Source organism: Narcine bancroftii, chromosome 3 (assembly GCF_036971445.1).
Source record: "Narcine bancroftii isolate sNarBan1 chromosome 3, sNarBan1.hap1, whole genome shotgun sequence".
In the NCBI taxonomy this organism is placed as follows: Eukaryota; Metazoa; Chordata; class Chondrichthyes; order Torpediniformes; family Narcinidae; genus Narcine; species Narcine bancroftii.
In genome coordinates, this window is record NC_091471.1 from 329,739,985 (window position 1) to 329,766,487 (window position 26,503).

At 49.8% G+C, this 26,503-nt stretch overlaps 1 protein-coding gene and 1 long non-coding RNA gene across 8 annotated transcripts in view; one reads left to right on the plus strand and one right to left on the minus strand.

The window, feature by feature from the left end:
• LOC138759191 (uncharacterized) overlaps nucleotides 1-26,503 on the minus strand; it is a 111,809-nt gene that overhangs the window by 10,143 nt on the left and 75,163 nt on the right. For 2 of the 4 annotated variants that reach the window (XR_011354652.1, XR_011354649.1), the window contains exon 4: nucleotides 5,329-5,424. This is a non-coding gene — a long non-coding RNA (uncharacterized lncRNA). Of the gene's footprint in view, nucleotides 1-5,328; nucleotides 5,425-23,890; nucleotides 24,863-26,503 lie in introns of those variants that run through there. The other 2 variants (XR_011354650.1, XR_011354651.1) reach the window with 1 other exon arrangement.
• Nucleotides 1-26,503, plus strand: part of LOC138759189 (IQ motif and SEC7 domain-containing protein 2-like) — a 43,499-nt gene that overhangs the window by 7,935 nt on the left and 9,061 nt on the right. For all 4 annotated transcript variants that reach the window (XM_069929244.1, XM_069929242.1, XM_069929245.1 and 1 more), the window contains 10 exons: nucleotides 1,510-1,857; nucleotides 3,509-4,323; nucleotides 5,304-5,465; nucleotides 6,242-6,364; nucleotides 8,904-9,070; nucleotides 9,835-9,974; nucleotides 14,154-14,279; nucleotides 14,659-14,758; nucleotides 16,319-16,480; nucleotides 23,152-23,322. In XM_069929244.1, the coding sequence (XP_069785345.1) occupies nucleotides 1,516-1,857; nucleotides 3,509-4,323; nucleotides 5,304-5,465; nucleotides 6,242-6,364; nucleotides 8,904-9,070; nucleotides 9,835-9,974; nucleotides 14,154-14,279; nucleotides 14,659-14,758; nucleotides 16,319-16,480; nucleotides 23,152-23,322 (2,308 nt within the window). In that variant the 5' untranslated portion in view covers nucleotides 1,510-1,515. The remainder of the gene's footprint in view (nucleotides 1-1,509; nucleotides 1,858-3,508; nucleotides 4,324-5,303; nucleotides 5,466-6,241; nucleotides 6,365-8,903; nucleotides 9,071-9,834; nucleotides 9,975-14,153; nucleotides 14,280-14,658; nucleotides 14,759-16,318; nucleotides 16,481-23,151; nucleotides 23,323-26,503) is intronic.

Sequence of the window (26,503 nt, forward strand, 5' to 3'; positions counted from 1 at the left end):
ACTAATGAAGCCCAGCGTCGCATAGGCCTTCTTAACTATTTCTCAGCCAGCGCAGCGACCTTGAGGGATGTGTGGATTTGGACCCCAAGGTCCCTCTGTTCATTCACACGGTTAAGTAACCGACCATTACCCCTGTACTCAGCCTTCTGGTTTGTCCTTCCAAAATGCATCACCTCACACTAATCTGGATTGAACTCCCATCAGCCACTTTTCTCCCCGACTCTGCATCCTGTCTATATCCTCTTGTAACTTTCGTTCAGCTCCGTCCACAACTCCTTCAACCTTAGTGTCATCTGCAAACTGACTGACCCGTCCTTCCTCCTCTTGGTCCAGGACATTTATAAAAATCACAAAGAGCAGGGGTGGGGGGGGGGTCGTCTCAGAACAGATCCCTGCTGAACTCCACTAGTCACTGAGCTGCATGCAGAATGTTTCTGTCCACCACCGCCCTCTGCTTTCTGCAAGCAAGCCAATTCTGAATCCACACAGCCATGGTTCTCATGCCTCCTGATTTTCTGAATGAGCCTCTCATGAGGGGGACCTTGTCAAATGCCAATTGCTCACTCTGCAATGCAAACCTGACCTGCCCTTACCCCTCCCTTCTGACTAAAGCCTCTTCTCCTGTGGTGCTGTTACCACTGCCAACACCTGGGCCTCCTCTCATCGAGGCTTCTCGAACCAAAGCCTTCACGCCCCACTCTGACACAGTGGATTCTCCATTTTAGCTTCCCTTCCTTTTAGTGGCTACAGTGAAACCATACTTTTCCTCCACTTGATCCCATGCACTCCCTCCAAATTCTGCTCATCATCCACACCTTAGGGGCAGGTCACTGAGACTGATGAACCCACCAACCTACGGCATTGTTGGCAGCACCTGGAGAACCCACATGGTCACGAATGGGGGAGAGTGCCAACTCCACGCACGCATGAGCAGACAGCACCGGGGCAGGGAGGGTGGGGCAATGCCAAACTCGGGTTGAGGTAGCCCAGGGACCACGGTTCCGCAGGAGTCTCTCATGAGGACCCTTGTGCAATGCCTTATTAAAATTCATTCTGACTGCTCATTCTGTGCAATGAGAGCCTGGCCTGCCCTACCCACCCCTGTGGGGACAGATGTCTGCTGGGGATTCTCGATCAGACCAAGGGTCTTGTCCCCATGGTGAGCCCAGATGCCGTTGAGGAGCACTGGGTCACTCAAGGGTGGGGTGGGTGCGCCATGGAGTGCTGGGACACTCAAGGGTGGGTGGGTGTCATCAAGGAGCGCTTGGTCACTCAAGGGTGAGATGGGTGGCATGGAGTGCTTGATCACCCAAGGGTGGGGTGAGTGGTGTGAAGGAGCGCTGGGTCACTCGAGGATGGGTGGGTGCCATTGAGGAGCGCTGGGTCACTCGAGAGTGGCGTGGGTGTCGACGAGGAGCGCTGGGTCACTCGAGGGAGGGGTAGATGTCAACAAGGGTGAGGTGGGTGCGGCGAAGTGCATGCCAAGTAACAGGACTCTGTCCCCCACAGGTGGAGATGCTGGAGAGGAAGTACGGGGGCTATTTTCTGAGCCGCCGAGCTGCCCGCACCATCCAGACCGCCTTCCGACAGTACCGCATGAACAAGAACTTCGAGCGGCTGCGCAGCTCGCTGAGCGAGAGCCGCATGTCGCGCCGCATCGTGCTGTCCAATATGCGGATGCAGTACTCCTTCGAGGAGTACGAGCAGGGCCACGGAGTGGCCCGCTGCGATGCCCGTGGGCTCGGCTCCCGCAGCCACTCAGAGCGCAGCGACCAGTTCCAGGAGGCCGGCTCCACCACTGCCTCCAGCGACTTCACCAATGAGATCACTGAGCTAGAGGAAGCGTTCTCCAAGCAGGTGAGCAGAGCTGGGGCTTTTCTCTCTGGAGCGTAGAAAGATGAAGAGGCGACTTGGTCGAGGTCGACAAGATTCTGAGGGGCAGAGATAGGGTAGGCGGCCAGTGCCTGTTTCCCAGGGCAGGATCAACAAACACCAGAGGACGTTCGTACAAAGGGTGGTGGTGGAGGTGGAAACACTAGGGGCATTTAAGAGAATCTTGGACATATCAGCCTTGAGAAATATTGGATCAAAGTATTGTGGGGCCTGGAATGCCTCGCCAGGGGTGGTGGTGGTGGTGGAGGCGGAAACACTGGGGGCATTTAAGAGAATCTTGGACATATCAGCCTTGAGAAATATTGGATCAAAGTATTGTGGGGCCTGGAATGCCTCGCCAGGGGTGGTGGTGGTGGTGGAGGTGGAAACAATGGGGGCATTTAAGAGAATCTTGGACATATCAGCCTTGAGAAATATTGGATCGAAGTATTTCAAACTTTCTCTGTACTTTTTAAAGTTAATTTTAAATCTAATCCCTTAATTGCTTTATTCGGTATTGCTGGAGAGAGAAGCATAAGATTAATGAGCTCATAAATGTGTGAGCTTTTATTTCTCTTGTGGTTAGGCAGGCGGTGCTGGTCAGACAGGGGGATGTTACCCTGTGTAATAACAACTCAATGGCTACGTGGCGTCATGAGCTTGGAGAAGATTCGATGCTCAATTTCCAATTTGAATTTAAATTTTCAAACATTGTGGGGACCCTTTTTGAGTTACTTTTATAATCTTTGATTTGAACTGTCGACTAATGAGGTAATTTATCACTCTGAGAAGAATTTTTTTTTTGGCCAGCTTCATTCTTGGTCGTGGGTTTAGATTTTCCTTTTTTATGATAATATAATCTGTTTGATTAAAAGGTAGGGAATCTTGGATTAAATGATATGATTTAAGTGTAACGTATCTTTTTGACTTTTAACCTATATCCATATGTACTCAATTTCTGGAGGTGAAATTTCAATGTTAATCTTTTTCCTCCTGGCGATCCATCCCCATGGTTCCCTTCAGTCCATTTATGGGGTTTGATATGTGCGTCTTGGAGGGGATGTACAGGCCGATCCTTGACCGGCGCTGCTTATCATATACTCAGCAGGTGAGGCCTGCAGGGACAGCAGGGGCAGAAGCTCTGCTGCAGAACTTCCTGTGCCTTTCCTCCGTCGCCACTTTCAGCTTCTTCTCTGCAGTGTCCTCCCCTTTTCCGAAGGTGTCCGTCCACTGCCAGCGATGTTGAGCCAGATACTCCCTTGTCAGCTTTCCTGAGGCTCGTGCGCAGAACGTCTGTTATCCATTGTTGCTGGCCTCCTTGTTTTTGGGGACCCCAGGACCGTTGGCCATACGAGTCGTCCTTGGGCTGTCTTCTGCCAGGTATTCTGACAACACGTCCTGCCCAGTGTAGTTGGGCTGACATCGCCAAGGTTGAAGCTGCTGGCGTTCTTGCTCGAGAAAGGTTAATTAAAATATTGAAAAGGAAAAGAGACTCTTAGACAGGCATTGGATGAAAGAAAAATAGAGGGTTATGAGGTAGGGAGGGTTTAGTATGTTTTTTGAGGAAGGAATATTTGGGTCAGCACAACATCAAGGACTGAAGGGCCTCTACTGTGCTGTATTGTTCTATGTTCAGGTGCGCTCACTGGCCGACTCCATCGACGATGCACTGGGGCGCAGACCCGGCAGTCCAGCAGCAGCCCCCCCGGAGGAAGAGGAGGAGGAGGACGAGGAGGAGGAGGAGGACGAGGAGGAGGAGGAGGACAGACCCGAAGCACGGAGGGTCAAGGCGGAGGACTCCACCACCAGCTACAGTGATGTCACCCTCTACCTGGAGGAAGGTGAGGGGGCCCGCTCGGCTCCTGCCTCCCCCGCCTCCTCCGAGCCATGGGCCTCGGGGGCGAGGGAGGCGGAGGCCGGCACCCGGAGGGGCCCACCCTGCTCAGAGTGCCGGGATTACCGGCGGCGGGCTGCCCACCTGCCCCTGCTCACCATCGAGCCGCCCAGCGACAGCTCGGTGGACATGAGCGACCGTTCGGAGAGGGGCTCGCTGGGCAGACAGCTGGCCTACGAGCCAGACGCTCAGCCCCCGCTGCCTCCCCTGCCCATGCCCGTACCTGTGCACCATGCCCCGCCACCGCCTCCACCGCCCCCTCCGCCTCCGCCACCGCCTGCCCCCCGCCGGCTCGACCCGCCCGGTGAGGCGAGCCGCAACGGCAAGGCAGAGGCAGAGATGTCGGACGGCGAGAACGGGAGCCTAGACAGCACGCTCAACTCCAACGAGACCATCAACTGCAGCACGGGCTCGTCGTCCCGGGACAGCCTGCCCGAAGTGCCGTCCTGCCCACAGACGTACCTGAGGGAGACTCGCCACAGCTGGGACTCGCCTACCCTCAACAACGATGTCTTCCAGCGTCGGCAGTACCGCATTGGTCTCAACCTCTTCAACAAGTGCGTGGGATCTGCAACCTGGGGGGCATGACCGGGGAGTGTTATTGGGGGTGGGGGGATGGAGAGGGGTACATGACTGGGGGGCATTTCCAGAGGGGAAGTGGGGTCCGCAACCTGCTGGGATGACTGGGGGGTGTTTCTGGGGGGAGTGAGGGGCATGACCAGGAGGAGTTGGATCTACAAACTGGGGGGGGGTGTGGGGTCTGTGACTTGGGGGGGGGGCATGACCAGGGGAGCGGGATCCGCGACCTGGGGGGGTGACTGGTGGGGAATAAGGTCCGTGACCTGGGGGGCATGCAATCCGTGGCCTGGGATCTGTGACCTGGTGGGCGTGGGATCCATAACATGGGGGGGGGGGGGGTTGGAGCATGTGATCAGTAGTCCGTGATCTGGGGTCCATGACCTGGGGGGGGGGGTTGGGGTGTGCAGTCTGTGACCTGCGTCCATGAACCAGGGAGTGGGTGGGGGGGCATGTGGTCAGCGGACGGTGATCTGGGGCACATACATCTCCTGACACTTTTGCACTTCTGAACCTCCCCTTCACCCTGTCCCATTCTCCTTCTATCCAAACCTTAACCCATTCCATTCCTCTCTATCCTTCCCTCTTCCCCAACCCTCCTCGCTCCCTCGTTCTCCATCCTGCTCTCCTAGTCCCTCCATTCTTCCTCACCCCCTTTCCCATTCCTCTTTCTCCATCCCCTCCACTTCTTCCTTCATTATCCTCACCCTCTTCAATCCAGATCCCTTGTATCTCCATGGAGTGGGGCGGGGGGCGGGGTGCAATTTTATCACCAGTACACAGAGTACAGCTGCCCACCGAAGGCTGCACAACCATCTTCCGTGCACCACTGAAGGCATGAGGATGATCTCGGGGTCCCTATGGATGTGGTGGTGGGAGAGAGGCTGGAAGTGGCGCTTTGGGCTTGGGGGGCCGATGCATGTTTCAGCCTTCATCTTCCTTCCTATCTGCCCCGGGACAGGAAGCCAGAGAAGGGGATCCAGTACCTGATTGAGAGAGGCTTTGTGGCAGACACCCCGATCGGCGTGGCTCGCTTCATCCTGGAACGCAAAGGCTTGAGTCGGCAGATGATCGGAGAGTTCCTGGGCAACAGACAGAAGCAGTTTAACCGCGACGTCCTGGAGTGAGTAACCACCACAACTGTTACCCTGTCTCCATCCCTTGTTACTCCGGCCCTCAAGAGTCTCAAGAACTTGTGGAGCAACGAAATTGAAGCTGCTGGCCCTAGTAACCCCAGCATAGAGAAAGGGGGGAATTGGCTTGGGGGCTGCTGCCCAGTGACCCCCCCAGGTATGTGGGTTGTGTATGTGATAAAGAAGGAGAGAGAAAGGGAGGGGAGAAAGAAAGTAAGGGAGGAGAAAGGGAGGGGGAGAGAGAGGAGGGAGAGTGGAAGGAAGAGAGAAATGGAAGGGGAAGAGAGGAAAGAGATGGGAAGGGAGAAGGAAGGGAGAGAGTGAAATCTAGCAGGATCTCCTGGTTGTTTCAGCCTCTGGAGCACTGAAGTTTAGCTGTCAGTGGAGACATGCAGCAAAGAAGCAGGTCCTTAAGGCCATCGACTCACTGCCAACCATCAAACACCCACATGCACAAAGCCCACTCTAGCGTGATTTTATACTCCGCATGTCGAACGAATGAATGAATGAAGTTGATTAGATGTTCCTTGCTGCAGCTTAACAAGTAAACAGAAATATAATTCAATGGAAGAGAAAGCAATAGTAAATTTAAAGGAAGGGAAATAAATAAATGTTTGCAGTTGGCCAGTTGTGTCAGTAGAGCAGACAAGATCTTGAATGGTCATTCGAATGTTACTCCACACTCTCACACTGCCAGCAACCTTCTTGTACTGCCCACGAGTATAACTCCCCCCTTCTCTGCTTGCCCCCTGTGCCTGGCATGCAGCTGTGTGGTGGATGAAATGGACTTTGGTGGGATGGAGCTGGATGAGGCACTTCGTAAGTTCCAGGCCCATATCCGCGTGCAGGGTGAAGCACAGAAGGTGGAGCGGCTGATCGAATCCTTCAGGTGGGTACAACAGCCTTGTTAGTTGTTTGCATAAGTGACACTTCCTTTCCTATACCCTGCCAACTACCCAGAGGAGCCAGACTTCAACACTCCTCCCTGTCTCTGTAACCTTCTCCGATCCCCTACAGCCCTCCCTGTCTCTGTGACCTCATCTGGTCCCCTACACCCCTCCCAATCTCTGTAACCTCCTCTGGTCCCCTCCCTGTTTCTGTAACCCCCTACGGTTCCCTACACCCCTCCCTGTCTCTGTAACCTCCTCCCATCCCTTACACCCCTCCCTGTCCCTGTAACCTCCTCCAGTCCCCTACACCCCTCCCTATCTCTGTAACTCCCTCCAGTCCTCTACACTTCTCCCTGTCTCTGTAACCCCCTCTAGTCCCCTACACCCCTCCCTGTCTCTGTAACACCCTCTGGCCCCACACCCCTCCCTGTCTCTGTAACCTCCTCCACTCCCCTACAGTCCTACTTGTCTCTGTAACCCCCTCCATTCCTCTACACCCCTCCCAATCTCTGTAACCTCCTCTGGTCCCCTCCCTTCCCCCTCCCTGTTTCTGTAACCCCCTACGGTTCCCTACACCCCTCCCTGTCTCTGTAACCTCCTCCCATCCCTTACACCCCTCCCTGTCCCTGTAACCTCCTCCAGTCCCCTACACCCCTCCCTATCTCTGTAACTCCCTCCAGTCCTCTACACTTCTCCCTGTCTCTGTAACCCCCTCTAGTCCCCTACACCCCTCCCTGTCTCTGTAACACCCTCTGGCCCCACACCCCTCCCTGTCTCTGTAACCTCCTCCACTCCCCTACAGTCCTACTTGTCTCTGTAACCCCCTCCATTCCCCTACACCCCTCCCAATCTCTGTAACCTCCTCTGGTCCCCTCCCTTCCCCCTCCCTGTTTCTGTAACCCCCTACGGTTCCCTACACCCCTCCCTGTCTCTGTAACCTCCTCCCATCCCTTACACCCCTCCCTGTCCCTGTAACCTCCTCCAGTCCCCTACACCCCTCCCTATCTCTGTAACCCCCTCCAGTCCTCTACACTTCTCCCTGTCTCTGTAACCCCCTCTAATCCCCTACACCCCTCCCTGTCTCTGTAACACCCTCTGGCCCCACACCCCTCCCTGTCTCTGTAACCTCCTCCACTCCCCTACAGTCCTACTTGTCTCTGTACCCCCTCCATTCCCCTACACCCCTCCCTGTCTCTGTAACCTCCTCTAGTCCCCTACACCCCTCCCTGTCCCTCTAACCTCCTCCAGTCCCCTACACCCCTCCCTGTCGCTGTAACCTCCTCCAGTCCTCTACACCCCTCCCTGTCTCTGTAACCTCCTCCACTCCCCTACAGTCCTCCCTGTCTCTGTAACCCCCCTCCAGTCCTCCCTGTCTCTGTAACCCCCTCTAGTCCCCTACACCCCTCCCTGTCCCTCTAACCTCCTCCAGTCCCCTACACCCCTCCCTGTCCCTGTAACCTCCTCCAGTCCCCTACACCCCTCCCTGTCTCTGTAACCTCCTACAGTCCCCTACAGTCCTCCCTGTCTCTGTAACCCCCTCCATTCCCCTACACCCCTCCCTGTCTCTGTAACCTCCTGCGGTCCCTACACCCCTCCCTGTCTTTGTAACCTCCTCCAGTCCCCTACACCCCTCCCAGTCTCTGTAACCTCCTTAGGTCCCCTACACCCCTCCCTGTCTTTGTAACGTCCTCAGGTCCCCAACACCCCTCCCTGTCTCTGTATCCTCCTCAGGTCACCCACACCTCTCCCTGTCTCTGTAACCCCTCTTGCCCCCACACCCCTTCCTGTCTCTGTAACCTAATCTGGCCCCACACCCCTCTCTTCTCTGTACCACCCTCCACTCCCCTGTACCCCTCCTTGACTCTGTAACCTCCACCAGTAACCTACACCCCTCCCTGTCTCTGTAACTCCCCTCTGGTCCCCTACACTTCTCCCTGTCTCTGTAAACCCCCTCCAGTCCCCTACACCCCTCCCTGTCCCTGTAACCCCCCCTCTAGTCCCCTACATCCCTCCCTGTCTCTGTAACCTCCTCAGGTCCCATACACTACTCCCTATCTCTGTAACCCCCCCTCTGTTTCCTTTTCACCTCTCCTTGTCTCTGTAACCACCTCAGGTCCCCGACACCACTCACTGTCTATGTATCCCCCCTCTGTTTCCTTTTCACCCCTTCCTGTCTCTGTATCCCCCTCTGGCCCCCACACCCCTCCTGTCTCTGTAACCCCCTCTGGCCCCCATACCCCTCCCTGTCTCTGTAACCCCCTCCGCTCCCCTATTCCTCTCCCTACTTCACCCCCCCCACCCCCCCGTTCCCTTACACCTCTCCCTGTCTCTGTAACTCTTTATCACTGTAACTCTACCCCCAGCCCTGCAACTCCCCTATCACTGTAGCCCCTGGCCCCTACACCTTTTTTCTGTAACTCCCTACAGCTCCTACAACCCCCACCGACCTCCATGAACTATGTACTGTTAGCTAAATGGGATGCCAAGCTGTGCTGGTGTTGCCTGTGTCTAATGCACAATGCCTCCTGCTCTGCACAGCCAGCGATACTGCATTTGCAACCCTGCGCTGGTGCGGCAGTTTCGCAACCCTGACACCATCTTCATCCTGGCCTTTGCCATCATCCTGCTCAACACCGACATGTACAGCCCCAACGTCAAGATGGAGCGCAAGATGAAGATGGATGACTTCATCAAGAACTTGCGGGGTGAGTGGCTGTCACCATTTGAGGGCGTGTTGTGGCCGGGAGCAACCTCGTGGTCCTTCCAGAAGGGGCCTTCTAAACTGACCCCACCCTTCCCCCACCTCCCCCCCCCACCCCTATCTCCTTGACACTGCTTCCCACAAATAGCTGAGGGGGGTATCAGCTCTTCAGATGGTGGCGGCAGGAAGTGAGGAGCTTGGAGGCAGCCATAGATTAAAATCTTATCCGAATGTTAGTGGTTAGCGCAGCACTATTACAGCGCCAGGATTCCGGTTTTAAATCCAGCGCTTTCTGTAAGGAGTTTGCATGTTCTCTCCATGTCTGTGTGGGTTTCATCCGGGTACTCTGGTTTCCCCCCACCCTTCAAAGTGTAACGGGGTTGTAATTGGGTGGCATGGGCTTGTGGGCCGGAAGGGCATGTAACTGTGCTGTGTAGCTAATTAATTTTTAAAATACCAGCTCCCTCAATCAGACTATATGGTGCTCCCTTGGTACCTTCCCCTCCCACAGTGCAGCCCTCCCTCAGCCCCACCACTCCCAACAGTGCGGCCCTCCCTCATCAACACTGATCAGATACCACTCAACTCCATCCTGGGTAACTTGGCTGCCTTTCTCGAGAGGCTCCAACAGACAGTGGCCGCCCCTCAGTAGAAACAACTTACAGAAGCCCTCAAGGGGTGAGGCTGGGGACAGAACCATCAGCAATGATGATAATAGGGTGTTTATGAGCCTCCGTAGACATCACGGCCTATTTACTTGCTCTGCAGGAGTGGACAATGGGGATGACATTCCGCGTGATATGTTAGTGGGAATCTACCACCGGATCCAGAAGCGTGAGCTCCGGACAAACGATGACCATGTTTCGCAGGTCCAAGCTGTGGAGCGACTGATTGTTGGGAAGAAGCCGGTAAGTGCTGTGTATTAACAGTGGGCCTCAGAGGAGGCAAAGTAGAGAAGGGACTTGACACAAAACAAAGTTTCCACCGCACCATCCCATCACACACTCCCGGGGTCAGTGTTACGAGCCCAGAGGACCCCAAAACCCAGCAGCAATAGACATTTACCAAGACAAATGGTTACTTAAACAAAGGTTGCTTTTAATTATCTTTAAACATAAAAATAGAATCAAACTTTAACTTATCTCTAATGACTTACTGAACCTAACTTAATCCCCTTCTAATTCTAAGCGGACGTGTATATAATGTGTGTGTAAGTTCAGAAAAGTTCTTTGGTTCACAGTCCAATCTCACTTCTCATTCCTCCAAGTTGCAGACAATTCTTATACTGTGTACAGAATTTAACATACATAAAGTTCACCAGGCTTTGTAGCTTGAAAAGTAAATGGTTACTGCTCAGGAAGGTTCTTGTCAGTTTTCAGAAAAAGATTTGTTGTTCTAGGACATCCACAACTGATGTACTTCCATCAGCCACTCCAGTGACTTGCTGACGAAACTTGCCCCTTCAGAGTTCTCCAGATGATAACCTTTTTCTTTCAGGTCACCACAGAGTTCCTTTTTGTTTCACTTATTCCAAGTGAAACATAAGACAGCCAGTCCTCTCCTCTTGCATGAACCACAATGGCTTTGACCAGGCCGTCTTCCAAAAGGGGGCTTTCAATAAGCTTGGCAGCTTATCCTGTTCCAGTCCCAGCTACTGTGCTGGCTGTAAGACTGTCGAGGTGATCTCTCTGTCTGTTTCTCTCTCTTTCTCTCTGAGAGAAAGCCTGTTTGACTCTCTCTGCTTGCAAAACGACATGACCCTCTTAGAACAGCAAGCTCTCTTCCAGACTGCAGTGGCTCTGACATGCTCTTTCATCTGTTGCCTTTTGTAAACAACAATCCATTAGTGAAGTCTCTGAGCACTCTCCAAAGCTCTTGCAAAAGCTCTGAGACCCCGATATGTCTTGCATTGGGCAGAGCTCCAGTATTTCAAATAAGATCTATTTTAAAGGATTTGTATGTGTCCTATTCTAACAAGCCTTTCCCAATTTATCTCCCAAAAACATCTATATACTCTGTCACACCTTCCCCCTTTAAAGGAATTTTAACTCTTCAGTTAACATTCAGTTATTACTAAAATCACTAAAGAGATAACAATACGCAACATAGAACATGTTATAATAAAGTAACTCAATGTTGAGAGTATTTCTATACATGATCATTTTAGGATTGTGGTCATTAAATATCACAGTTGGTTCATGAGAGGAACCGAGATATACATCAAAATTCTGCAGAGCAAATATTATAGATAACAGTTCTTTCTCAATAGTGGAATAGTTCCTTTGATGAACATTGAATGTTTTTTTAAAAGTAGGTAACTGGATGGTCAATTTCATTATGTTTTTGCAATAAAACTGCACCTGCTTTCCCTCACTGGCATCATTGCTAAAGAAAATGATCTGTCAAAATCAGGAGATTTTAACATAGGGCAATGGCATAGCATCTCCTTTAAATTTTCTAAAGCTATCTGACAAACATTAGTCCACACAAATTTCTCCCCTTTTTTCAAAAGGTTGGTTAAAGGAAAAGCAACCTCAGCAAAATTTTTGCAAGATTTCCTATAATATCCTACCATTCCTAAAAACCTTCTCACTGCTTTCTTGCCATTGGGAATAGGAAACTCAGAAATTGCATTCACCTTAGCTAGAATAGGTGCAACTTTTCCATGACCAACGACATGACCCAAGTATGTTACAGTGGCATTTGCAAATGGACATTTTGCTAAATTAACAGTTAAGTTTGCTTTGGATAATCTTGCAAACAATTTGTCCAATTCTCTTAGATATTCTTCCCATGTGTCACTTTTTGTGACCAACTCATAAATATAAGCATCTGTATGTGTTAACCCTTGGATTACCAAATTAATCATCCTTTGGAATGTTGTGGGGCATTTTTCATGCCAGAAGGTTTATACTCATATAAACCGATGGAGTTACAAAATCCAACTCAGTAAGAAATTTAGCTTTTCCAATTTTATCAATACAGTCATCTATTCTCGGAATAGGATAAGCATCTGTTTTAGACACTGAATTAACCTTCCTGTAATCTGTACAGAACCTAACAGTTCCATCTGGTTTCGGTACCAGAATACAAGGACTCCAATCTGAGTTCGACAGGCACACAGGAACCATGGTTTCTTTAAGGTTACCCTCACAAGATCCTGTTTCCTTAATCTTATGATCCATAACTTCCTCAACCCTGTCAACAACTAACACCTCTGATACAGATTGTTCTCCACTACCATTTTCCTCTAAATAAGGTTTCATTAACAATTCACCCTTCAAGTTGTATCCACAAGCCATTTCTTTAATCTCCTGTTCACTTACAGTTTTGTCCCTTAAGTAAACAAGATCTGTATCTGATTTCTGTTGTTGAATTAACTCTTTCCTTGACAAAGAAATCTTTACTCTCACAATTACCCTGCTCTTTCAAAAGTACTTCAGAACCACTGGGCAAGTCTCTTATCAACTGGATCTTCTTCAGCTTTCATTATTTTCTTAGTCACAGACCTTGTTACAGCACAGGCAGGATATATCTCACAATCCTCTTTACCCTCATCCTATCTAGGCCAATTTGTTAATCTCAAAACTGACCCAACTTTACCCTCTGCCAAATTGTTCCCTAATAAAAATGAGACACCCTGCATGGGTAACTTTAAAATTACTCCTACTACAACAGGTCCTTTAATTAATTCTGAATTTAGCACAAGATAGAGTGAAAAGATATTGACTCTACCTCACCTCCAACACCATTAATCAAAGTTGTCTCCCCTGTGTCAGTCCTTTGATTCAGAATTAAAACACTTTCCATCAACAATGACTGAGCAGCCCCAGTATCTCAAAGAATTTTAACTGGAACCTGTGATTCCCCCTCTTTTACTGAAACCAAGCCCTCTGACACAAAAGGTTTGAAAACATCCGTGACATCCTTACCAGGTTTGGAACATCTGCTTTCCTTAAATTCAACTGTCTGAATACATGCTTCTGGTAAAACCTCCTTTTCTCGTCTCTTTTTCAATACTAGACAATTCACAGTAATAAGACTTTCCCAATTTATCTCCCAAAAACATACTCTGTTACATCAGACACATAGTGAAGCTTCCTCCACACCGTCCCATCACACTCTCATAGTGTCAGACATAGAGCGAAGGTCCCTCCACACTGTCCCATCACACACTCTTGGGGTCAGACACAGAGTGAAGCTCCCTCCACACCATCCCATCACACATTCCCAGGGTCAGAAGCAGAGTGAAGCTCCCTCCGCACCGTCCCATCACACATTCCCAAGGTCAGAAGCAGAGTGAAGCTCCCTCCACACCGTCCCGTCACACACTCCCGGGGTCAGACACAGAGTGAAGCTCCCTCCGCACCGTCCCGTCACACACTCATGGGATCAGACCCAGAGTGAAGCTCCCTCCACATCGTCCCATCACACACTCACAGGATCAGACACACAGTGAAGCTCCCTCCACACCATCCACTCACACACTCCTGGAGTCAGACACAGAGTGAAGCTCCCTCCGCACTGTCCCGTCACTCACTCACGGGGTCAGACACAGAGTGAAGCTCCCTCCGCACCGTCCTGTCACACACTCATGGGATCAGACCCAGAGTGAAGCTCCCTCCACACCGTCCCATCACACACTCCCGGGGTCAGACACAGAGTGAAGCTCCCTCCGCACCGTCCCGTCACACACTCATGGGATCAGACCCAGAGTGAAGCTCCCTCCACACCGTCCCATCACACACTCACAGGATCAGACACACAGTGAAGCTCCCTCCACACCGTCTCGTCACACACTCCCCAGGGTCAGACACAGAGTGAAGCTCCCTCCACACCGTCCCCTCACACACTCACAGGCCTAGGCCCAGAGTGAAGCTCCCTCTGCACCATCCCCTCACACACTCCCCGGGGTCAGACACAGAGTGCAGCTCCCTCTGCACTGTCACGTCACTCACTGATGGGGTCAGACCCAGAGTGAAGCTCCCTCTGCACTGTCTCCTCACCCGCTCTCAGTGTTGGACAGAGTACAGAGCTCCCTCAGCACGTCAGCATTTCGCTGATCCGAGCTCCTGATTGCTCCCCAGGTACTGTCGCTGCCTCATCGAAGGCTGGTGTGCTGCTGCCGTCTCTACGAGGTGCCAGATCCAAACAGGCCTCAGAAACCTGGCCTGCACCAGCGAGAGGTCTTCCTCTTCAATGATCTGCTGGTGGTGAGTACTCACTGCCACAGCCCCACTTCCTGCTCTGTAACTCTGTAGCGCCTGACTTTTAAACTGTGATCCAGCCAAGCCCCCAGTTCCACTTCTTCATCTTCCCTCCCTCTCTCCATTTCTCTTTACATCTCCGTTCACCCTCTTTCTCTCTCCCATTATCCCCACCAATCAGCTCTTTCTCTTTTACTTTTTGCTCTTTCTCTCCCCTCCCTCTGTTCCATACTCCTCTCTCTTTCTCCATCTTCCTACTCTCCATTGCTGCCCTCCCACTTTTCTCCCTTTTAACTCTTCTTCCCCCCTTCCTTTCCCACATTTACTCTCTCTCTCTCTCTCTCCCCCCCACCCTGGTTTAACCCTTCTCCCCTACCTCTCTCAGGTCACCAAAGTCTTTCAGAAGAAGAAGATCTCAGTGACCTACAATTTCCGCCAGTCCTTTGCCTTGCATGAGATGAAGGTCAATCTCTTTCAGAATGCCTGTAAGTCCCACTCAAGCCCCATCCTCCACTTGTTCTGGGGAAGGGGTGGGGGGGGGAAGGGGGCTAAACCTTGGCTGGCCTGGGAGAGCAGGTGTGCTCCAGTCCTTTCACTGCTTTCCTGCACAGAGAATGAGTCAAATGCAGCTCGCTGACCTGCCAATGGATGCACAGCCTTTGGCTCCTGCACCACCAGGATTGTGGTGGTTGCTGCTGTGGGCCACACTGGCAGGGGAAAAGGGCACCCGTGTTTGCTGTGGGCATGCTGCCCATAGTCAGGAAAGCTGCGACCACAGTGGGCACATGTAAAACACAAAACTCTGCAAATACCGTGGTTGAAGTAAAAACACAAAACGGAGCGACTCAGCAGGTAAAGCAGCGTAAGATACACAGCCGGTGCTTCGGTCTTGAGCCAATGGACAAATGTTGGCAGGAGCCTGAACAAAATGGTGGGGGGGTGGGGCACAGGGGAGGGTCCCACAGGTAGGAGTTAAGAGGTGGATAAGGAAGCGAGGGCATACCAGCAAATGGGGTTGGGGGGGTGGGTTGGCTCAGAATGGAGAGAGAAAAGTGTGGAGAGCTAGAGGAAAGGAGAGGGAGAGGGAGGGAGAACGGGGAGTGGTCTGGCGTGGTCGACGTTAATGTCATCTGGTTGGAGAGGGACCAGGTGGAAAATTAAGTGTTACTCCTCCAATTTACGGGTGGTCTTGGTGGGACAGTGCATGTGGCCAGTGACAAACATGTCAGCGCGGGAGTGGGGCGTGGAATTGAAATGCTGAGCACCTTTGCTCTGTCCCCATCAGTGACAGGGATCTCCAGTGGCCATCCATTTCAATGCTGTGCCCCACTCCTGCGCTGACATGCATGTTCATGGCCTTGTGCACTGTCCCACCAAGACCACACCTAATTTTCAGTCTGATCTGGGCACTTTCCAACCGGATGTCATCAACATCGGCTTCTCCAGTTCCTGCTAGCCCACTCCCCGTTCTGCCCTTCCCCATCCCTCTGTCTCCTTTCCTACAGCTCTCCACCCCCTTCCCTCTCCATTCACAGAGCCATTTACCCCCCCCCCCCACCCCTGCTTACTGGTTTGCCCTCCCTCCCTTATCCACCTGATGTCCTGCCTGTGGGACCGTGCTCCTTCCCCCATCCCTCCCCTTCATCATTTAGTTTGGACGCCTGCCTACATTTTGCTCATACCTTGATGAAGGGCTCAAGATTGAAACATTGATTTTGTCTTTGCTATACAAATGATGCTGTTTGACCTTCTGAATTTCTCCAGTGTTGTATTCTTACCACAGCGGACATGCTTATTTTGGGCATGGCTGTAAGCGAGGCTGTCAGCTCACCATCCACATTTTGTTCGAGAGAGACTGTATTGTGCATAAAGGGTCATCCAGTTGGTTGTGGCCATTGCCTGTGGAAATCGGTGGGCTTGTTGATCATGGAAAGGGATAGTCTTATTGGTCGTGGGCAAGGGAGACCATATTGGTGGCAGCTCTGAGGCCATTTTTGTTTCGCCTGCTGTTGTGACCCCTCTCTCCTTTCTTTCTTCCATCGCAGACTATCCACATGGCATCAAATTAGCCTCGTCCATCCCCAGCGCAGAGAAGAAAATCCTCATCATATTCAATGCCCCCAGTGTCCAGGATCGCACGAGGTTTGCCAGTGACCTGCGCGAGTCCGTCGCCGAGGTTCAGGAGATGGAGAAATATCGCGTCGAATGTAAGTACTCAGACCCACCCCACCTCCTGTCGAACTGACCCTACGTGGCTCCAGACAGTGGTGTCTGCAGTGAGAGAGTTATCTGATAAGAGGCAGACTGTTTGGAGTTGAGAAGAAGGAAACGTACAGGATCCAAGGGCAGATTTACAGAGGAGTTGTTGAGGTTTCCACTAATGGGAGAGGGATGAATAAAGGGGCAGAGTTGGAGGATGATGAGATTGGTCATTTAAAAGTGAGATGGAGAGGGCAGCAAATCTCTGTGAACTCTCAGCCCCAAAGGGTAATAGGGGGCTGCATTATGAGATATATTTAAGGTGGAGATAGATAAATATTTGAAAGAATTGAGGATCACTGGGTATTGGCACAGAGGAGGTCAGCAGACCACCTGTGGCGTTCATTTCAAGAGGAATAGACTATAAGAGCAGGGATGTGATGTTGAACTTTACAAGGGATTGATGAGCCCTCACTTGGAGTATTGTGAGTAGTTTTGGGCTCCTCACTTCAGGAAAGCTGTGAGGGTTCAGAGGATGTTCACTCGGAAGATTCCAGAAGTGAACGGGTTATCATACGAGGAAAGTTTGACAGCTCTTGGTCTGAACTCGTTGGAACTCAAGAGAATGAGGGAGGAACGTATTGAAATATTTTGAAAAGTGTGGACAGAGTAGATGTAGAAAGGTTGTTTCTCACAACGGGGGGAGTCTCGGACAAGAGGATTGAAGGGCGTCCGTTTGGAACAGGGATGTGGAGAAATTTCTTCAACCTGAGGGTGGTGAATCTGTTGAATTTGTGGCCACAGGCAGTTGTGGAGGCCGAGTCATTGGATGTATTTAAGGCAGAGGTTGATCGGTTCTTGATCACCCAGGGCATCAAAGGTTCTGGGGAGAAGGCCAGGCAGTGGAGCTGAGTGGAAAAATGGATTAGCTCATGATTGAGTGGCAGGGGCAGTCTTGATGGGCTTAATGGCCTATTTCTGCACTTATATCTTAAAATGGTTAGACTGAATGTTGGGGCAGGCTTGGCTGAGTGGTCTACTCTTGCTCAGTGTTCTTGAAGAGTGGCCAAGGGAAAGCTGTCCCATGGAGAGAGAAACTCCATTGGGATGAGCCTCTGTTCACCAAGTCTTAGAAATGCTGGATCATGGAAGGCAGAGAGGTAACCCCTAGATACCAAACTGGAGACACATAGAGCGCTGAAGATGCTGGAATCTGAACCTGAAGCTATTGTTTTCAATTCTGGTTACCTCATTACAGGAAGGATGTGCAAGTTATGGAGAGGGGGCAGAGGAGATTCACCAGGATGTTGCCTGGATTGGGAAACAAGCCTTATGAGACAAGGATAGCAGAGCTGGGACTTTTCTCTCTGGAGTGAAGAAGGATGAGAGGAGACTTAATGGAAGTGACTTAATAGAGGTGATTTAATAGAGGTCTACAAGATTCTGAGAGGCATAGGGTGGACAGCCAGCACCTGTTTCCCAGGGCAAGAGTAGAAAACACCAGGGGACGTCTGTACAGTGTGAAGGGAGGGAGATTTAGGGGAGACATCAGGGGGTAAGTTTTTTTTACACAAGAGTTGTGGGGGCCTGGAATGCCTTGCCAGGGGTGGTGGTGGGGGGGGGGAATTTAAGAGACTCTTAGACACATGGATGGAAGAAAAATGGAGAGCTAAGGGGTAGGGAGGGTTTAGTACTTTTTTAAAGGAATAAATGGGTCAGCACAACATTGAGGGCCAAAGGGCCTGTACTGTGCTGTAGTATTCTATCTTCTAAACACAATCTTGATACAGGGTTTCACTCAGATCATCGACCCTTCTTTTTCTCCCACTGATGACCTACTGAGTTCCTCTAGCAGATTGTATTTAACACCCCAAATCGAAGGAGCAAGGATGCAAAAGGCCCATTGGCCTGTAAAGCAGGGGACTTCAATGCAGAAGATCTAGCAGAGGATGCATGGTGAGACTACCGCTGGATGGCCGGATTGCTTTGTTGCCCTGAGAAAGGGCAGAGTTGGAGTCGTTGCAGTCTTGTCTTCGTGGATTAATCTCCCACACGAGGTCCACTCACATACCATATTCCCTATGCCATAGGTGCTCTGTTATTTAGAAGGGATAGCTTAAGGTGGGTGGGAAGAAAAAGTTTGAAAACCACAGTTTTAATCGTACCTCATTGACTTGGTATGTCCAAGGTTTCATAACTCCAAAGGAAATGGGCCAATAAAAAATTTTCTCAAGCAACATATTTCAGTAACAATTGGGTCTTGAGCAGTGATTCTCAACTTTCCCTTCCCACTCACAGACCAACTTAAGCAATCCCTTACTGATCAGTGAGACCGATGATATATGGATTACTTAAAGGGGTATGTGAGTGGAAAGAAAAAGGTTGAGAACCACTGCTCTACAGCTTGCATCTCCTCGTGTATGCATCCAAGGACATTTTTGGGGGTAGTGGGGGTATCAGCAGGAAACTTCTGCCTCTACCAACCATTTTGGATAGAGTTTCAGACTCTCAACATAGACCCATGAAACACTACAGCACAGAAAACAGGCCCTTCTAATCCATGCTGCACTATGATTCTGCCTGGTCCCACTGACCTACACTCAGTCCAGATCTCTCCACACCCCTCCCATCCATGTACTTGTCCAAATTTTTCTTAAATGTTAAAATTGAGCCTGCATTAACCACTTCAGATGTCAGCTCATTCCACATTCCCTCCTCTCTCTGTGTGAAGAAATTCCCCCTCACGTTCCCTGTAAACTTTTCCCCTTTCATCCTTAACCCATGTCCTCTGGTTTGTACCTCACTTAACCTCAGTGGGAATAAGCTATCTACATTTACTCTGTCTATACCCTTCATAATTTTAAATACCTCGATCAGATCTCCCCTCATTTGTCTATGCTCTAAGGAATAAAATCCTAACTTGTTTACCCTTTCCCTGTAACTCAGTTCCTGAAGTCCGGGCAATGTCCCAGTAAATATTCTCTGTACTCATTCTATCTTATTGATATCTTTTCTGTAGTTCGGTGACCAAAACTGTATACCATACTCCAAATTTGGCTTCACCAATGTTTTATACAACTTTACATTAATGTCCCAGGATTGGAGGGTAGCTTATGTTGTTCCACTGTTTAATAAGGGGTCTAAAAGTAAGCCAGGTAATTATAGGTCTGACATGGTTGGTTGGTTAATTAATGGAGAGTGTTCTTGGTGATGGAATAGACAATTATTTGGATAGACAGAGACTGATCAGGAGTAGTCAACATGGTTTTGTGCATAGTAGATCATGTTTAACAAATCTTATAGAATTTTTCAAGGAAATTACTGAGAAGGTTGACGAGAGGAAGGCTGTGGATGTTGTCTCTATGGACAAAGCCTTTGACAAGGTTCTGCGTAGAGGTTAGTCAGGAAGGTTCTATCATTAGGTATTAATGTTGAAATGGATTTAACACTGACTGGATGGGAGATGCCGGAGAGTAGTGGTGGAAAATTGTTTGTCAAATTGGAGGCTGGTGACTAGTGGAGTGTTTCAGGGATCGGTTCGGGGTCCATTGTTGTTTGTTATAATGATCTGGATGATAGGGTGGTAAATTAAATTAATAAGTATGCAGATGATACTAGGATTGGTGGTGTTGTGGACAGTGAGGAAGGTTTTCAAGGCTTGCAGTGGGATATAGGCCGGTTAGAAGAGTGAGGTGAAAGATGGCAGATGGAACTTAATATTGATAAATGTTTGGTGCTTCATTTTGGAAGGAATACTCAGCAAAAGTCAAACACGTTAAATGGTGGACAACTGAGGAGTGCAGTAGAACAAAGAGATTTAGGAATTCTGATATACAACTCCCTGAAAATGGAGTCACATGTAGATAGGGTGGATGGTGAAGAAAGCTTTTGGTATGTTGGCCTTCATCAATCAGAGTGTTGAGTATAAGAGTTGGGATGTCATGTTAAAGTTGTATAGGGCATTGGTGAGGCCAAATTTGGAATATTATGTGCAGTTTTGGTCGCCGAATTATAGGAAGGATATAAACAGAATAGAGAGAGAAAGTGCAGAGGAGGTTTACAAGAATGTAGCCTGGGTTTCAGGCTTTGAGTTACAGAGAAAGGTTGAGCAGGGAGTTTATTCCCTGGAGTGTCGAAGATTGAAGGGTGATTTGACAGAGATACTTAAAATTATGAGGCGGTCAGAGAGTAAATGTGGACAAGCTTTTTCCATTGAGAGTGGGGGAGATTCAAACTGGAGGATGTTGATTGAATGGGGAAAAGTATAGGGGAAACATGAGGAGGCATTTCATCACTCAGGGGGTAGTGGGAACGTGGAATGAGCTTCCAGCCAAAGAGGTAGATGCGGGCATGATTTTAATATTTAAGGATATTTGGAAGAGGTGTATGGAAGGTTATGGGCTGGGTGCAGGTCATTGGGACTAGGTGGGAGAAGGTGTTCGGCATGGACTAGAAGGGCCGAATTGACCTGTTTCTGTGCTGTAAATGTTATATGGTTTTATATATATACTCCGTAATTTGAATTATGAAGGCCAATATGCCAAAAGCTCTCTTTACAACCCTATTTACATCCTTATCCCTCTCCTAATCTTTCTGCTAGTTACTTCTATCCCCTTGAAGTACACTGTCCCATGCCATCTGGAGTTTGGATGGAATGAGAGACAACAGCATTGCAATCCAGAGAGGGATGAGCAAGTAGGTAAAGAGGCTTCTCTCCTCGGTCAGAGAGCCCAGGAGAAGGAAGCACCTGAGATGAAGGGGTTCAAGTGCAAGATGGAGCCTAAAGACGAGCACTCAGTGGCACAAGGATAGCTTCTTCCCCTCCCCCATCAGATTCCTGAATAATCAATGACTTTTTGAGAATTATTATTTTTATTTTTATAGTAATGTTGTAAGATGGTTATAATATAAATGTTTGCACTTTGATGCTGCCACAAAACACTGAATCTCACGACTTGTTCATGACCATAAATCCTGATTCTGGATGCAGAGGCTGGTGAGGATGTGAGGATAAGGGGGATTTGATATTTATTGTGTCTGAGGGCAGAGGAGGCTAGGCCAGATTAGCAGAAAATGGAGGAGATGCAGGTGAGGGCTGAGTTGATGGTGGCGGAGGGGAAGCCACATTTCAGAAGATTTGGAGTGGAAGACCTCATCTTGGGAAAAGATGCGGCGGAGATGGAGAAATAGAGAGAAGGGGTTGGAGGGGACAGAGGGCGAGGAAGTGTAGTCGAAGTAGTTGTGGGAATTGGTGGGTTTGTAGTACATGTCGGTGGAAAGCTTTGTCTCCCGAGATGGAGACAGAGATCCAGGAAGGGGAGTGAGTTGATGGAGATGTGAAATAAATTAACTGGTTATGTAAAAAATATGCAAATAGTCCAAGGAGATGCTGAAAGTGTTTCTACCATCAATTCAAAGACCAGTGATGCCACCCCCAGGCATTCAGCAAGACTGCGACTCTCATCGCCAAAAGCCAACAATTGCAGGCAAGGCTCAAGGCAGTTTATATACAGGCTAAACCATACCAGGGAGAGGGTTTCAGGCTGGGGTCTGATCCAGGGGATCAAGGGTTTATATACTGGCTAAATCATACCAAGGAGAAAGTTTCAGGCTGGAGTCTGATCCAGGGGATCAGGGGGTTTATATACTGTCTAAATCATTCCAGGGAGAGGATTTAAGGCTCGAGTCTGATCCAGGGGGTTTATATACAGCCTAAATCATACCAGGGAGAGGGTTTCAGGCTGGGGTCTGATCCAGGGGATCAAGGGTTTATATACTGGCTAAATCATACCAAGGAGAAAGTTTCAGGCTGGAGTCTGATCCAGGGGATCAGGGGGTTTATATACTGTCTAAATCATTCCAGGGAGAGGATTTAAGGCTCGAGTCTGATCCAGGGGGTTTATATACAGCCTAAATCATACCAGGGAGAGGGTTTCAGGCTGGGGTCTGATCCAGGGGTTCAGGGGGTTTATATACTGTCTAAATCATATCTGGTAGTGGGTTCTAGGCTGAGGTCTGATCGAGGAGTTCAAGGGGATTATATTTAGAATAGATCCCCAAAAGTTGGTTTCAGGTTAGGTTCTGATCCAGGCATTCAGTTTGGGGGGGATTATTTACAGAATAAAGGATAACAGGGAGTGAATTTCAGCTTGGGTTCTGATCCAGTGATTCGGGTTGGGGGGTTATATTAGAGAATAATGAATAACAGGGAGTGGGTTACAGGCTGGAGTCTGATCCAGGGTTTCAGGGGGTTTATATTTAGAATAATATATCCTTGGAACTGAGTTACAGGCTGGAATCTCATCCAGGAGTTTGAGAGTGCTTGAGGGTGGTGAGGTGGGGGGGGGGGGGGGGTGCTTGTAAATAGGATAACATGCCAAGGAACCAATTACAAGCTGGGGTCTGATGCAGAGGTTTTATACTTCGAATAACAGAACCCTGAGAGTGGGTTACAGGCTCAGGTCTGAGCTATTTATATAAAGAATAACAGATAGCAAGGAGCTGGTTACGTGCTGGGATCTGATACAGGGGTTCATTGGGTGTATATATAGACATACAGATCCCTGGGAGTACATTACAAGGTGGGATCTGATCCCTGGAAGTGGTTTATAGGCTGGGATCCAAACCAGGGATTCTCATTTTCTGCATTGTCTCTCCCTGCTCCCGACTCCCCCTGCAGCTGAGCTGGAGAAGCAGAAGGGTGTGATCCGCACCAGTATGTCCCAAAGTGCCAGTCTGAAGAAGGATGCCCTGAACGGTACCCTGACCAGTTTGGATGACACTTATGCCATGGCAGAGGGATTGAAACGCAGTGCACTAAGCAGTTCCTTAAGGGACCTCTCCGATGCAGGTAACCTGGTTGGCAGGAAAGGGCTCTTTTGAAACTACCTGTGGGAGGTGACTGGACAATACAGCAACTTAACCGCACCATCGTCGCTGTTGCTGGAGTCTTTAATAACACGATTTTTCTATCTTCACTGTTTACTTTTTACTTCCTTTTTTTGTTCTGTTGCTCAAAGACAGGATTGTCAGTTCTGGGGAATGGAGCACTTTCTCACATTCTGCTCTCAGAGCCAGTGTCACAGAATGGGTAAAATTCACTCTGCACTGTCCCATCACACAGTCCCGGGGTCAGACACAGAGTGAAGCTCCCTCTGCACCATTCTATCACATAGTCCCGGAGTCAGACACAGAGTGAAGCTCCCCCCGGACCGTCCCATCACACGCTCCCGGGGTCAGACACAGAGTGAAGCTCCCTCTGCACCATTCTATCACATAGTCCCGGAGTCAGACACAGAGTGAAGCTCCCTCCGCACCGTCCCATCACACACTTCTGGGGTCAGACATAGAGTTAAGCTCCCTCCGCACCATCCCATCACAGTCTCATGTGTCAGATACAGAGTGAAGCTCCCTCCACACCGTCCCATCACACTCTCTTGGGGTCAGACACAGAGTAAGCTCCCTCTGCACCGTCCCATCACACTCTCCTGGGGTCAGACACAGAGTGAAGCTCCCTCCGCACCGTCCCATCACACTCTCCTGGGGTCAGACACAGAGTGAAGCTCCCTCCACACCGTCCCATCACACTCTCCTGGGGTCAGACACAGAGTGAGCTCCCTCTGCACCGTCCCATCACACTCTCCTGGGGTCAGACACAGAGTGAGCTCCCTCTGGACCCCGTCCCGTCACACACTCCCAGGTTAGGTAAATTAACCGCTGAGTGGAATGTTCTCTAGTAATTGCATTATGCCTGGATATATGTCATACCTTTGGTGTTTTCTGAGCACAATAGGTTTTTTATCAAAGGGGGAAGATCTGGGTGAGCCTAGGAAAGACTGGTGGAAAGTGTGGATTTTAGGAAGCTAAAAGGGAAGTTGTGTGGGAAGCTACTGTTATACCACCCATAATCTTGTGTACTCTGGTTTAAAGAGGCAAGGAGATACAATGCACATTGCAGGTGAAGGTCTTGACCAGCACATCCCTTTCCCATATCCAGCTCTGTTGATCACTTTTGGGGTGGCTCAGGAATGGTGATTCTTGAGGCATCTACTGGCTTTGTCTCAGGCCTGTCTTCATAGTCCCCAAAGCCTCTCCCCTCCACCTCCTGATCTTGACCCTCTTCCCTCCAAAGGTGCTTGCACCAAAGGGAAAAGGGCAGGGATAGAAGGTATAGCCCTTGAACCTGTGTCCCTCAGGATAAAATAGGCAGCATGACTAACCCTGGGAGCACATTCAGATTATTTTGCCTGATACAGTGGGAGATGGTGCTGTCGTGTGTGGCTGAAATGATCCCAAGGGGAAATGTTGTTCACAGTCAGGGTTCCTCTACTCTGGGGATTTTCCTGTACTCGTCCAGGGTTGCTTGCAGCTGATGGAGTACTCGATCAGTCCTGTCAATCAGATGAAGACTGTGGTTATTATGCAGCCTGACTGCTGGATGGGGCAATACTCTTTCTCCCCTCAACCTGTTTGCCCTTTAAGACCTCCCGGGTGATGTCATGGAAAATGTGATGTCACCGTTCGAGTGTGGGGGTATGGGAAATAAAAGGACAAGGCACATAATGGTAAAGAATGTGTAACCTGATATCATAGCAAGGTGGCACAGGAAAAGGGTGAAGGAGCAGGGCACAGAGAATGGCTCCAATGTGTGGTGTGATGTCACGGGGAAAGATGTCATTGGGGCGTGATGATAGGGAGAGGATGATGGGCCAGAAATAGTGTGATGTCGGGCAAAGTAAACTCTGGGAGTGTGCAAGATTGTGAGGAGTGTGGAATACCATTCAGAAATCTCAGGAAGTGTGTGAGGTCACAACAAGAAGCTGTATCACTGGGAGTGTTCTGTGGGTGTGTCTGTGTGCCTGTTGTGTGTGGGTATGTGTGCATGCCCTCGTGTGCTTGCGCGTCTGTGTGTGTGTGCCTGTGTGCGCGTCTGGGTGTCTGTGTGTGCGTGTGTGTGCGCGCTCGTGTGCCTGCATGGGGGTGTGCGCATGCATGCATGCGTGTCTGTGTGGATGTGCATGTATGTATGTCTGCATGTCAGCGCAGGTCTGTGTTCGTGTGTCTATGCATGGGTGTGTGTCTGGGCATGTCAGTGTGTGTGTGTCTGTGTGCATGTGCCTGTATGCATGTGTATGCGATAAGGAACCCCATGATGTCATTGGGGAAAGATGCGATGTCTCTTTAAATGTGTGATGTGAATGGTTGTACATGACATTATGGGGAAATGATGCCACAAAGGGAGTGTCTACGGAGTTCTTCTTGAGATGGGTGTGTGGATTCCATGTGCTTTCATTCGGATTGACTTTCACCATTAACGTGCCCCTTGCTAACCATCCCCAGAGGCAGCCCAGCCCTGAGATTGTCCCTGGTTATCTGTCCCAGGGTGGAGTCATCCAAACTATAACCAAAAGGTAGCTGGAAGCTCTGACAAACTTTTTTTTAAAATTAAATTATAGCATCAGGCCCTTTCAGCCCATGGGCCCGTGCCGCCCAATTAACCTGTATATTTTGAACAATGGGAGGAAACTGGAGCACCCAGAGGAAACCCACACAGACATGGGGAGAACGTACAAGCTCCTCACAAACAGTGCCGGATTTGAACCCGAGTCACTGGTGCCGTAATAGCACTAATCACTAGCGCAGAAGCTCAAGGACGGCTTCTTTCCCTCTGCCATCAGATTTCTGAATGATCAATCTTATTTTGTCTTTCTCACTTTCTTGCACTATTTTTATTTATTTTGAAAGGTAGTTTACGTAAATGTTTGCTGCAAAACAATGAATTATAAACCGTGCCTTTCTAACCCACACTACCCCAAACACATCTCCTGCAGGGGGCTAGCCTGCCAGTTCATTCTCTCCTCATTAACATCCAGTTAGGTGTGTGCATGTTTCCGATTGTGTGCACACATGTGCATCTCTGTCTGTGTGCAAGTGGATGTGCATGCATGTGTGTTGGTATATGTGTGTGTACGTACATGTGTCTTTGCGTGTGCAGGTGTGGCTATGTTGGTGGTGGGTGGGGAGGCGGGGGC